The following is a 13,646-nucleotide window of genomic DNA, read 5'->3' on the forward strand; positions in this document are numbered from 1 at the left end:
TCCAAATCCCATCATGTTCAATGATCAATTCCAATTCTAAAAGAGATCGCTACAGTGATAAACTGTGGCTATTATTCCTAGGCCTTCAGTCTGGACCACAAAAGTCAAAAACCCAAATTTCTGCTAGTAGTAAATCAGCTCTAAGCTAATCGCAATATACTGTAATCATGTTTGGCTGTTCTACATTACACCTGGATTTGTAAAATCTCTAAAAGACAATGCATGTGCTTTATTTAATGCTTGTAGTATATATGTTATCTGGTATGTAGCAGTCTAACAGTAACTCTTAGTAGAGAGCCCTGACCCTATTTCTGGAGATCCTGTATCTACCTATCTACCACAGGAAACTAAATCAACTGGCCATTTTCTTGTATTTCTTCTTACAAATTTCGCTCGGCTGTGTTTTAATACAGGCCTCATTCTGTTCAATACAAAAAATAAATAAATAAAATTACAGACTTCATTAAGCCCCAAAAGTTTCCCCTCCCTTCCTGACAGCATTGATATTGCTAATAAAGGAATGGGATGTGTAATCAGATGTTAGAGAATAAATAATACATATTACTAATATTTTGTCTGGTACGTTTCTTTTATTCACTTCTTAGCTTGTCTTTTTACAATTAAATGTTCTGGAATCATTCAAGGCTCAGCATGGTTTGCTATTATCCATTTAATCTCATTTTCATTGTGTGTCAATGTTTGAAGCTGATTACTCCATGAATCCTCCATGAATCTGTAAGTCCTTGATTTGCTAATATCTAGATTTAACACTATGAATAAAGTTCTGATGCTTGTATTGCAGGTATGGTTGCAGAAATACACTACAGCATACTGTTAAAGTGCCATGCTATCAGAAACACAGCCCAGCTGACCTCAATTTAGTAGTTTTGCCTCTTTTGAAGGATATATCCATGCAAGTGTATAGTTATGCCATGGTGCATAAGAACATAGTGCTGACATTTATGTTTTCTTGCCATGGGAGGTGCACATGTTCCTCCATAGACATATTAGCTTACTTTCTGACATCTCTGTAGAACACATTGCAGTTGAAACCACATTTAGAACTCAACCCTGAACCTAATGTAAATACATGTCACCTAGTAGGCTGCTAGATAGGGTGGGCAAACATTGGGGACATTAAGGCTCAGTCTCAGTGGGTCTTCCCTATTAATAAAAATGACAATGGAGATTTAGAAAACAATTTAGAGTTAATGGAAAGAGGTGCATAAAAAGGAAGACCTTAAGGCATATGCCGTTAATATAAATGGCATCAAGCATAAAATTAAATGATCATAAACTGTAGAGAGAAAAGCTTTTCTCTCTGATTTAAGAGCCTTCAAGCTGAGAAACATTCTTTGGAAAATGGCTTAGCTTTTTCGCTCTTGTGCTTGAGTCTAACAGAGCAGTATATAATTTGAATTCAGGCACGGGTGTACATTAGTGCAGTCCCAACAAAACCGAAAATCATGACTTTTAATAGGTAGAGAAATAACATGTTCCACACTTGAAGAGCCTGTATCATTGAAAACCGAATGAAAACCAGTTAACCCCTGAAAAGTCACATTAATATATGTTTGCAAATAGTTATTTATTGGTATAACTGTGTTCCTGGATCCTCATTTGGGATCATTTAAGTTTTTATCAGTTATTTATTCCTTTTTTATTTGATGATTCATTTAGGAAGCGGATACACAAATCAACCAGCCTATTTATATATTACACTTTCAATGTGGGATAAAGAGATACGATCATGTAAACATGAATTATTACTTTTTATGATATATAAACCCACACAAATGTCATAATTCATCATTCAAAATGTATTTATATAGTGCCTTTCACAATGGAGGTGGTGGCGACAGTGGCAAGGAAAAACTCTCTCATACTAAGAGGAAGAAACCTTGGGACAAACCAAGACTCAGTCTGAGGAACCCATCAGCCATAGATCCACACAAGCGAACAACACTCTATTCAAAGTTTAAATTTGACAATTTTTATTGGCCTGTTATTACTCATTAAAAAATCACAATTTATGTTTTAGCATTTGAAATTGATTTTCCTTTTTTGTTGGCTGTTTAAGAATATATACATTGTCTCAGACATGAGAAAATAATTTTGCTAACCTAGGAGGCCACTGCTTACTTCCCTTACAGTGATATTATTCTCAAGGACTGACTTCCCCTGTGTGAAATAACAGGGGAAGGAAATAACAGTAGAACGATTTGCAGTGTATCTTCGAAACCTTTCTGAGAAACACAACAAGTGGAAAAGAACAAAGGGTGTGGAGGATGGGGACCCCCCTGTACTGTCAGGCAGTCTGTGGTCTGCAAAGTTTTAATCATTGGTGTTGGAGTAGAGGAGGACATTGTACGAAAGTAGAAGATAGAGAACTGTCCTTGAGCTGAAGAAGTGTAATTAAGAAGTTTCAATGACACAGAGGGAAGACCATCGATGTCCTCTTCTGCATGGTCAAACTTCCTTTCAGGCAGAAAGGGAAGAGCCATCTTTATCATGGCCACCCACCTTGAATGCTTCTGCTGCCTAAGTGCTGCTATCACAAAACACCAAGCAAGATGGTAACCGTCTACATGACTAATGTAAGGAAGCGATTTGCTTTGGTGTTTGTCCTTGTGAGAATCTCTAGACTACATAATAATAATATCTTCTTTACAGTGTACCTGTTTTGTTAATGTGTTTTTGCATGTATTTTTAGCTATAGGCTCTTACATGGCTGTACATTCTGCATGGCCTCATCACAATCTGAATTTTCATGACCAACTCCTTACCACAGCTCCACCCCTCACAAAACAGACTGCCTTAAGTTGTGCCTGACTGACTAATACTCAGCAAGAAAGAGAACTTGGAAAAAATGATGATTAAAAAATGAAAGAAATGTGATTAAAACCAGTGAAACTAATCTTTGGAGAGTGGTTTGTTGAGAAAGCTCTTTTTGCTGGGATTGGATGTCTGAGCTAGATGTCTGAACAAGGCGGGTTTGCTTGCAGGTCCCACGTTATCCACGAAGTAATTGGGGGACAGGATCAAATTTGCACTGCTGTGGTCATAGCAGGCAAACAGCCAACAGGTTGCAGGCTATAGCGGGTGTGCACTATCACTCACTGGTAGATTATATTAGATTATTGGCTGAAAGTGGAAGGGGGTGGGACAGAAATAGGCTGCAGGTGTACTGCAGAGGAAAATATGTCAACTCCAACTCTAATCTAATTTTTAACATGATGCATTAGAAAGCAATATTAACCTCCACTACAAATTATATATGCACAAAATTGATTATGGAAACTGTTAAAAAAAACACACACAACCTTGACTTTATTTTTGTGTGTATTGGACTAGGCAGGACAGATGAATTCATGAGAAAGAAGACATTAAAGCAAGTAGGTGAAGACAAGAAAAGCTAAACATGGTGTGGCCTGTGTCAGAATAGGTAGAGTGCAAGTGAACACAGATGAATAAACAAAGGTCTTACTGCATAGTTGGCTAGTCTAATTACCAACCAATAACCAATGCATTCTAATGCTGTGTGAATGCTTTGTCATCCATCTTAGCTACTGACTTTCATTATTTAAGGAAATGCAAATTGCACTTGCAAGGTTAATCTGATTTCTAATTGCGATAGTCACTAACACCTAACGTTAATGGTTACTGTACATTCTAAAAAACGTCCTTTGCCATAGAAGAACCCTGTTTGATTCCTTAAAGATCCATGCTTTTCATCTAGATGTGTGAGTGTGAGGAACCTGGTAAAGAATCTTTGCTTTATGAAATCAAAAGTAATTCTTCTATGGCATTGTTCAAGAAAACAGTTGAACACCTGAAATTCTTAAGAACATAACTTTACCTCCATAATCCAAAATCTCACACAGGTGACTTCTTCCAGAAGATAAAAGCCAAAAAACTATAAAAGCCTTCTGCTGTGGGGTTGTTAACACTGCAATGGCTTTACCAAAGCAAATAGCCATGTGGTCTGAAACTTTAACACAGTCCTGATTAGCCAGTATTTTTTTTATTAGACATAATTAAAAGTTGAGACAGTTACCATGACAAAGATGAGCATAGATTTGATGGTATATAGAGGTAGAGTTGAACTAGAAGACTGTAGATGTGGATCTTTCTATAGTTAGTGTTTCTATAGAGTGTAGCCCCCACAGGTGAGGACTGGGTCAGAAAGGTATCCTGGCTTTCAGGCGCTGAGATAAGTGCAGTCATTTTGCCACAGTAGCTCAAGCTAGTGGATAAAACATCACCTGTACTTGCGTCAAATGATGCACTGGCAACCAAACTAACCTTTACAGTAAATACTATCGTTTGTTGTAATTTGGATTATATAATTACATGCTTATTTTGCTCTGGTTTCATATGTTTGTTTTTTTAGCTACTTTATCTAACAGTTATGTGATATTTTACTTGTACTTGTCATATTCAGAATTTCTGCTAGCATCAGCCCCATACCAGTCATCAACAATGGTTGACAAAAAGCTGCCATGTCCAGTGTAGGACAAGAACAGATGACCATCGCAGCACAGGATTCTTATCCTGCTTAGATGCCTCATGTTCAAGGTCTTTTTTCTGCTTACCCATGGACAGAAATGGCAGCCAGAGGAAACAGCAAGTCTTTAAGCTGACTTGCCAGATCTGATAGGGATTTATCTAACCCACAACTTCAGCATGAAAAATCAGCACCAATGAGGCCGGGGCCCATTACAAATGCATTGGCTGACAGACAGCGATTGACTTTAATGCTAATCGCTTTCGGAATGTGTACAATCATCTTAACAGCCAATCGCTGTGGGAGCAGGGCCACACAAGGGCAAAGGCATGAATATTCAGCAGCAGAATCAATGGGAAGTGATGGACACCTGAAGGCTAGGGCTGCAGAGATCGGGATAAAGGCAGAGCGGAGTGCAGTACGCAGCAACTGAGAGCATACACAGAGCTGATTAACGGAAATGAGGGAAAACTTTGGCCCGGCTCATTCTAGACCTTTTCTTTCACACGATCACTCACCTCTCGCCACTGCTTTGACTCCACTCCCTGAGTATACAGGATACACACTGGAGAGAGAGTAAGAGAGAGAGAAAGGCAGAGATAAACAATAGATTAACCCTTTAAAAGGCCTATATGTGAGCTCACAAATTCTAGCCCAATACACAAATACACTCTTAAGGGTTCGACTAACAGGTTTCTAAATAGTATTGAAAAATGCAACCTTTGGTGCTATATAGAACAATTTTTAAAAAGTTTTAAAACAAACAAAATGCAATAAGCTTTAAGGGCCCATGACCCTATTGCAAGTTCACTGGTTGTGCTTTCTTGGAGCACTTTTGGTAGGTACTGACCACTTCAACTCGGGAATCCTCTACAAGACCTGCCGTTTTAGAGATGCTCCCATTTTTGCTCCTTCCAACATATCAGATATCAATACCTAACTGTTCATTTGCTTCCTAATATGTATATCTCACTCCTAACATGTACCCCTGTAAACAGATAATCCATGTTATTCACTTCACTTTACCCAAGTGGTGTTAATATTATAAATGGTTAGTATACAATTCCCTTTCCCCTTTTATTTGAAGACCTCTTTAAGCATTCAAGGAGTTCTTTGAGCTGCCATGGTTCTATATACCATTGCCTTTACTAGAGAACCAGCGAAGAACCTCCTTTTTAAAAATATTTATATAAATTATATGTAATATTAAGCATATGTGCATAAACGCTTGGATAAATGGTTCTAGGGAGAAAAAATAATTGGTACACGTAAAAAAAACGGAACTCAAGTTTACATACTTTAAACGTAGCCAGTGTTTGTAAATGAATAAATTGTGTTATATAACATATTTTATTCATTTGCAACCACCGGCCACATTTAAATCATGTAAATTTGAAGTGCTTAGAGGTTCTAAATCTTTAAAATGGTTCATCACACACATCCTTTACAAAAATGTTTTGTGAAGATCCAATAAACCAAATGGTACCAAAATTGCGTACCTCTACTTTTGACACCTTTCTTTTAACAGTGTCATGTTACAGTAAGTACCAAATGAGTTTAACCCCTTAAACAGCCTATTTAAAAATGTTAATACAAAGTTCTATTTCCAAAGAATAGCCCCACCAGTTTGTACAGAAGTTCCTGTAGTTGCTGAATAATACAGCTTAGTGTGTTATAGGCCTTTCTGCATTAAGGGGTTAAGTAGATACCAACTGCTGAATAACAAGCAGTCTGAAGGGAATGACTGCTTAGTAAAAATTAGTAGATACAATAGTAAATAATAGTTAATAATGAATCTTAAGCCTGTATTTAAAAGGCTTAATAAATAGAACGGTTTTAATACAGCATTTCTTTCATTTACATCCGTGTAAATCATAAAACACAAGTAGACTATGATCAAAACTAAAACAGATCTGAATCATCACAGAACAATTTTCTAGTCTCCTCGATCAAACGCTGGAATACTGGATTTGATTCATCTGATAAATCTTGTAGAAGGGCTTGCTAGATAGCGTAATCTTGGAATATCTACACAGCTGATAAAGTCAACTGAAGCGAGGTTCAGAAACTGATGCACATCTGCAGACCCTGCATTTTGGAAGCAGCCACCATGACTCATCTTTTTGTGCTCCCAATCTGAGAGAGGCCATGGACAAACCAGTACGTTCTGATAAAGTGCAAAGAGCCCGGGCCACAGCAAGCAGGAGAGCTCCCAGAGCTGCCATTAGTATTCAAAGGGCCAGGTTTGGGCTCTGCATACATTATGCTATTCTGTTGATGTTGAAGAAACACCGTCAAATTACTATGCAAATGCAATGCGCATGTTGAGGGAGCACTCGGAAACAGCAGAGTAGACAGAATAGCTGTTAAGTGCTATGGAAGGGGCAAGAGTTGGAAGAGCACATGGAGACCATGTAATATTTCATACATCATCAAAGTTTCTCACAATAAAAAACAGCTTTTTGTACGTGATGCAATGTGAGTTTGACCACTTGAGAAACTTGCTGTGGAGATAAACCTCAGGCAAGTGGACCAACAAACTACATGTTTGTGTTAAAAATGCAAAAAAAAAAAATCCTGTGTTACTTACATGGATCAGACTTGGAGAAGGTGTCTCGATCTAACAGATCTCTGCAGAAAAGAAGAAGTTTACAAGTCAGTTTATTATTAACAGATTATATTATTAATATAATTAACAGATTATCTTCAAAACAATCAACAAGTGCATTCACATAACTTGACAATGCTGACTAAACACAATAATTGAAACTTTTGAGGTAATCCAAGTAGAGATGGTATATCAGAATCCGAATCAGGATCAGAAATACTTTATTGATACCAGGAGGGAAATTGCAGTTGTTACAGTTGCGACTGTTCATGTAAAAATAAACACTCCATAAAATAAAAATAAACACTATAAATAAACACTCTATACAATAAACACTATAAAAACACTGTAAATAAACAATAAATTTAAAACAAATCGAGAAAAAAATTAAAACTTGCGCTATGTACATATTTATAAATTAAATTATATGAATATAGTAATAGAATATAGTATAGAATCACCACTCTTATGCAAAAACTTGGTGTCTTATTAAAAGTGGCAAACTTCAAGCCTTTTTTTACTTTGACACTAATACTGTTTGAATAGTAATCTATTCAAACTTGAAATTAATTAAATATTTGAATCATTTGAGATTATACGAGAAAAGACTTGAAAGATCCTTTACATGTAATAAAAATACTTTTTTAGATGCACTAGTTTCATTTCAAACTGGTAGTGGTCCTTAACATTGTTTCAAGATTTAACAATTTAATGGACCAATAATAAATGCTCCAAAATAAATTTTTGAACCAAATTTGAATAAATTGTTTTTATATTGACTTCCATTGAAAGTTGACTAGCTAGCCTATAAACTAGCTACCCTAGGTTTTTTTTTTAACTCAGTTGTACAAAAAAGAAAACTAAAATAGCAATTGAGTACAAATGTGTGTTTAAAATAAAGAATTTGAAATTCATGTTTTTAAGTAACGAAACTGTCACTAGCTACTTTTTCTTATGTTAACATGTTGTCACCAGATGCATGCAGTATTTTAGTGAGTTTTATTGTATGCTTTAGACATTTGCAATTGTGCTATACTATAACAGACTTGCTAGATTTTTTTAGACTTTTTTTAGATGTACTCATGAGAAAACGTATGTAGCCTATTAGGCTACATGTAGCTATTACAGTATTATGTGACATTTTACTTAAATTACCTTTAATTTTTCTTTGCTTCAAATTACATCAAGCTACTAGCATTGTGACATGCTACGCTAGATTACAGAATTTGATTGGCCTTTACAGGCAAATTAAAATCTCATTCCCCAGAACACTGTTCCAGCCCTCTAATTGTGTAAATGTGTATGTGCATGTATGTTAAAAACTTTTTCTTTTCCCTGTGTGTGGGGACTGCAGACAGTGCTGATGCTTTTTCTTATTCTCTCTCAAACACTCACACACACATACACAGACACACACACACACACAAGCTGCAGTGTGCAGTGACTCTAAAGTTAAGTACTGCTTCAAGGCGGAAGAGCAAGCATATGAATAGCAACACGGAGAGTGCAGCACCAAAGCTTCTAGTCCAAAATACAATACAGTCTGATATTCTGCACTGGAATTCTGCAAGCACTCATGATTCACAGCAAATATTGAACCAGTGTATCAAGCTGCTAAAATATATAGCCTGTATACTGTATCTGTACACTGTATCCATATTGATCTTACCAACTTTGGCTGTAAGAACAATCAAATAGAGACAAGTACAATGTATCAGTTAAATTCGCTTTACTGAGCAGAAGGTCAAAATGTACTGCACTTGAGAACTCATACATTTGATGTGGCCCTGCACTGTTAAAAGTATAAGAGACTTGAGGAACATTTGGAGGTTCTTCAGTTTGGAACCTTCAAGGTTTTTAGAAGGAAAGGTTTCCTTGAAGGTTCCTCAAATCACCTTAAGAGGTTCCTCCACAGGTTCAAACTAAGGATTTTTTATCAGTGTACAGAATTGCAGATTTACTACAATGCATAAGAATGCTTTATAATGGCAATACAGTCTTATGCAAAAGTTTGGGAACATAATAATGTGGTTTGTTGATTTTCTAAAATAAGTAAACAAATCAAACATGAACTTGAACATGACATGTAATTTTTAAATGTATTTATTAATTTTCTGAAATAAGCATATCAGAAAATATAATAAATGTGCCATTATGCTTTTCTAAATTTATTTCATTTGATTGAATTTAACATGTGTCCAATTCAGCAACCAATCAGTAATTCTGTATGTAAATGTGTGTTCTAAAGAGGATTTGTAGTCATTTTAACATTGAAATTCAAGAATCACATGTAATTTAACCAGGTTTGTATAAGACTGTACATTTTACATGTATGGCAATTGTCTGATATTATTATTCAGAGTGACTGACCATCAATGAATCAAGTAACATAGCTAGGTGAATATAACATCAGAAGTCCAAGAGTTGCCCAAATCTAGACTCTTATGGGTGTAGCGTGGTGTGCTTGCCAAGCTGCAGATCTGAACCATAGACTGCCATGTGAAGGATTGAAGGAGTGTTGTTACTCACTACAATACACCTATCAAAATTATTGTCTCTGCATAGTTTAAGATTAGCTGCCCATCTGCGTTAAAAAGTACCACTACTGCACCTTTCCTTCATTTGCATGTGTCATTAGTGATTGTCATATTAATATAGGATGGCTTCAAACCAGGCTCAGCCAGTCAGAAGAAGAAGCAGATTTAAATGGAGGAGCTATAATTCTTTTGATCTGTCATGACTTAAAATAACCAATTCATCAACTCAGAGGAAACATGAGCACTGAAACTACCTGAACATGTTGTTAAATGTTAAATGTGCTTGAAACCATTGTTACATTTGGGACCCTATCTTACACCCTGTGCGAGGTGTGCCACGATGCTCATTGCTACACCCCGCTAACAGTCTATTTTCATGCCTTCCATCTGCGTCGGTTAAATAGCAACGGTGCTTGCAAATATATCTACGCCGATGGGCCTGGTGGTCTCGAAATGAGGTATGTTCAGGAAAATTCTGGCGTATTGCTATCTTGGCAACGGAAAACACAAGAGCACTACTGACGGAAAACAATCTAGGCAGACGGTGCGCGAAACCATTAAAGTCAGACCACACCTGGCACTTAAAGGGAATGGCAAGTCACACTCTGATTGGTTTATTGCATGTTATGTTAAATAAGAGACTTAGTGCTTGTCTAGGAGCTCAGAGAACAAGCAACACCAAACTGAAAACCCAACCCTCCTGCAAGGGTCAGATGAGTCTCAAAACTACCATCAGGTCAGAAGCAGAGCTTTTGAGAGTATGGCAGTACCAAGATGACCTAAAGTAAACACTGAAGTGCAGTAGCTGATAGGGTTAGAAGGGGGAGCCATAGTGACATTGTGCTTGGCTAAGGTTACTGTCTTGTTCTTTTTATTCCAGCTGTGCTGATGCAGCAAGCTGGAGCAGAACATCATGTGAACAATTGCTCTCAGAAACAGAAAAAGCTACATACCTGAGCCACAGTGCCATGAACAGCATTAAAACTGTCATTTGCTGTATAAAAACAAATGCGTCCATCCACCCACCTACCCATGTATTAAAACTTAGTTGCACTGCAGTTACATGATGTCTTAAACTGTTTCTTTTCCAAATTGCTTTTTTAGACACCATTATTACTGATAAACCACAGCTGCGAACACAGCAAGTCCCCACAGAGTCCTACCCAAAAAACACTCAATTTAAAAGAAGGCACAGTAAACTGTTGTATTTCAAATTGCATCTGCAGTTGGCTGGCTTAGGTTCTGTTACCCATTAGGCTAGTAAGCAATATGATAATCACGCACACATGGGAAATTAGCAGGACACATTACAAAGTCAATAACACCACATTAGGCCGAATCCTATCTGATTTTAATTAATTTAATTTGCTTTATTGATGTCACAGAAACACATTTTTTTTTTATGCATGGCTTGGGATTCTACATTTTGACATTTCAGAGAATCCAGGAACAGTGCTACGCTAACAAAGAACCATGTTAGCTCTTCGCCTCTCTAGCAGCCCGTCAGTCTTAATCTCTTGCTAGCAGACACTGGCGGAAAACAAAGCCCTGTCACTTCTCAGCTAAATCAGTTTGAACACATTCACTTTCTTCAATTAGTTTCTCGATTCTTTACTGGTGGACGCCCAGACGCCACAACAACTTCCTCTTTGGATGGAAACAGCTGCCATTTCAATCAGAAAGCTCACACATTCCTAAACAAAAGTAGTCATTTTGCATGACTGTATGAGCTCCGGTCATGATTGTATTTTAGCACTAATTCCAAAATTTTGATTGATGTACATACAAGGGCCAAATACTATTATGTAACCAAAAGTCTCTGTAAGACATCGAGCGGAATTCTGCAGCTTTAGTTGTAGAACAATAGGCCTATGCTATGGTTCAGTCTCATAAATCCTGTGAGGACACATTTTGTAATATTTTTTCACAGCAATTCATAATCATTGTGATAATACTCTGCTCCATGATTTATTCTGAGTTCCCTTCCATCCACAGTGCTGTCTTCTCTAGCTTAAACCAGGGGATTACTGTACATTCCACCAATCATTAATTATTAATAAGGGTTAAGGGCACTGAGGACGAGGTGGGAAAGAATGAATGCTGCAGAGAAGGAGAAATACATGAATAAATGCATGTATTTTATGTATTAAACAATCAAACTTGTGTGTTTGACAGGCAATACATTTTAAAATAAAGTTTTGTGGAACTACTGCCTATTTTAATGAAACCAAACATCTGCTACTGCCAATAATAATCATCAGCTTTATTTATATGCCATTTTTTCAAAACACACACAAAGACCAGACATAGAATAAAATAGAATAAAACCATTATTATAAAATAGAAGCATTTAAAAGACATTACAGAGACATAAAACAGAAAACTGAATTCGTTATTGTGCTTGAGTAAATTGTGCTCTCTCTATGCTCTCTCAGCTTGGCTGCTGATGGCAAAGCAGCATGGCTCATGACCCCCGGGCCTTACTGGTAATAATGGTTTTAACTCTCTTCTTAAATGTGCAAAGACTGTGGAGAACTACTATATCACATATAATAATATAATATGAAGTGATTTCACTGAAGACATTAAACACTCTGGAAACTGTCATATTTAAAATGTCTGAAAAGGTTCAAGCAATCTAAAAAAATCAGCCCAGAATATCACATTATAGAAACATTTACTATTAACAAAGTCATTTCACTTCAGTACTAATTATCCATATACATAATTACCTAATACCTAATAAATTGTGTGGCCATATTATCTATACAAACAAGAAAGCTTCTGCTGTACTATGTACATTACTACTAAGTACATACTTACTATACGTATTTAGTAACATCTATGAACAGATCCCCTCAGTTCAAATACTTATATAATAAATGAATATAAGTCTACCTATAAACGTTGCTATACCCTAACTGGAATATGTAGTACTGACTGTAGGGAAATGAAACACACCAGTGAACAGGTAGACAGGTCAAAAGCTTTGACAGGTTCATAATGAAAGCTCAAATTGGCTCCTTTGGGCCTTGAGGCATGACTGCACCCTGCCAGGAGTTCTGCAACACTTCCATCAGAACTGAAGTTCAATCTGAGGTCTTAAGCTTGGCGGCGCTTCATGGGGAGACATAAAAATTCTTCTCTTTAACATTAATAAAGTACAGCTGGCAAACCAACCATAACAGCAAGCTGGGCTTATTTGAGTGCCACCAACAACACTATCAACACTATGACGGTGTACCTGCTGTTTACACCAGTGTACATGTGTTTCAAACATATGAATAATTGGTCCCAATGTTTGTTCCACCACATTTTATGCCGAAGGATGATCCTGGCACAGCAGAGATGTTCTTCTTCGTTCTTCAAACCCGCAGTCTCACACCACTGGACCTGTGATCCAATTCCCCTCTCATCCACACTCTCCAAGAACCCAATGGCACTGTAATTGGCACCCTCGTGTGGGAGAAGCTATTTCAGCCAGAGTGATCAAAATAGACTCTAACCTCCTCAGCATACAGTTTAACTCTCATTGCTTCAGAGAGGCAGAAGGCATGATTCAGGATTGGAGAGCTGGAGAGCTTTCTGGCCAAGACCTAACTGGACAAGAGGGAACGTTCAGGATCCACTTCATTCGAAAGTCAAAGGCTTTGAGGTATGAAAGCACAAGAGCTTGTTCTACTGCGCTGTCGAAAATGAAAAACCCCTTATGCTGAGGACAGGTCATAGCAACAGAGATGATACCACTGAAAAACACTGTGTGTCCAAATGTTTGTAGACACTCAATCAAATCCTTAGAGCAATGCTGCAAAATCTGGTCGAAAGCCTTCCCTGCACAGCAGTTACAGTTCTTCCAACAAATGCAGGCTGTGGATTTGATCCTTGCTGTCCCTGTGTCCACATGGGTTTCCTCTGGGTTTCCACATGGTAGAAGAACTGGTAATAATTGGCTCCTAGGTGTGAGTGAATGTGATTTGGTACATGGGGTATTTTT

General features: G+C 37.2%; 1 protein-coding gene across 1 annotated transcript in view; it reads right to left on the reverse strand.

The window, feature by feature from the left end:
• cpne5a (copine Va) overlaps window positions 1–13,646 on the reverse strand; it is a 130,271-nt gene that overhangs the window by 105,023 nt on the left and 11,602 nt on the right. Inside the window, exons 2-3 of the mRNA XM_072681790.1 lie at window positions 7,098–7,138; window positions 5,026–5,072 (exon numbers count right to left, since the gene is read on the reverse strand). Coding sequence (XP_072537891.1) covers window positions 5,026–5,072; window positions 7,098–7,138 — 88 coding nt within the window. The remainder of the gene's footprint in view (window positions 1–5,025; window positions 5,073–7,097; window positions 7,139–13,646) is intronic.

Source organism: Salminus brasiliensis, chromosome 6 (genome assembly GCF_030463535.1).
Source record: "Salminus brasiliensis chromosome 6, fSalBra1.hap2, whole genome shotgun sequence".
Lineage (NCBI taxonomy): Eukaryota > Metazoa > Chordata > Actinopteri > Characiformes > Bryconidae > Salminus > Salminus brasiliensis.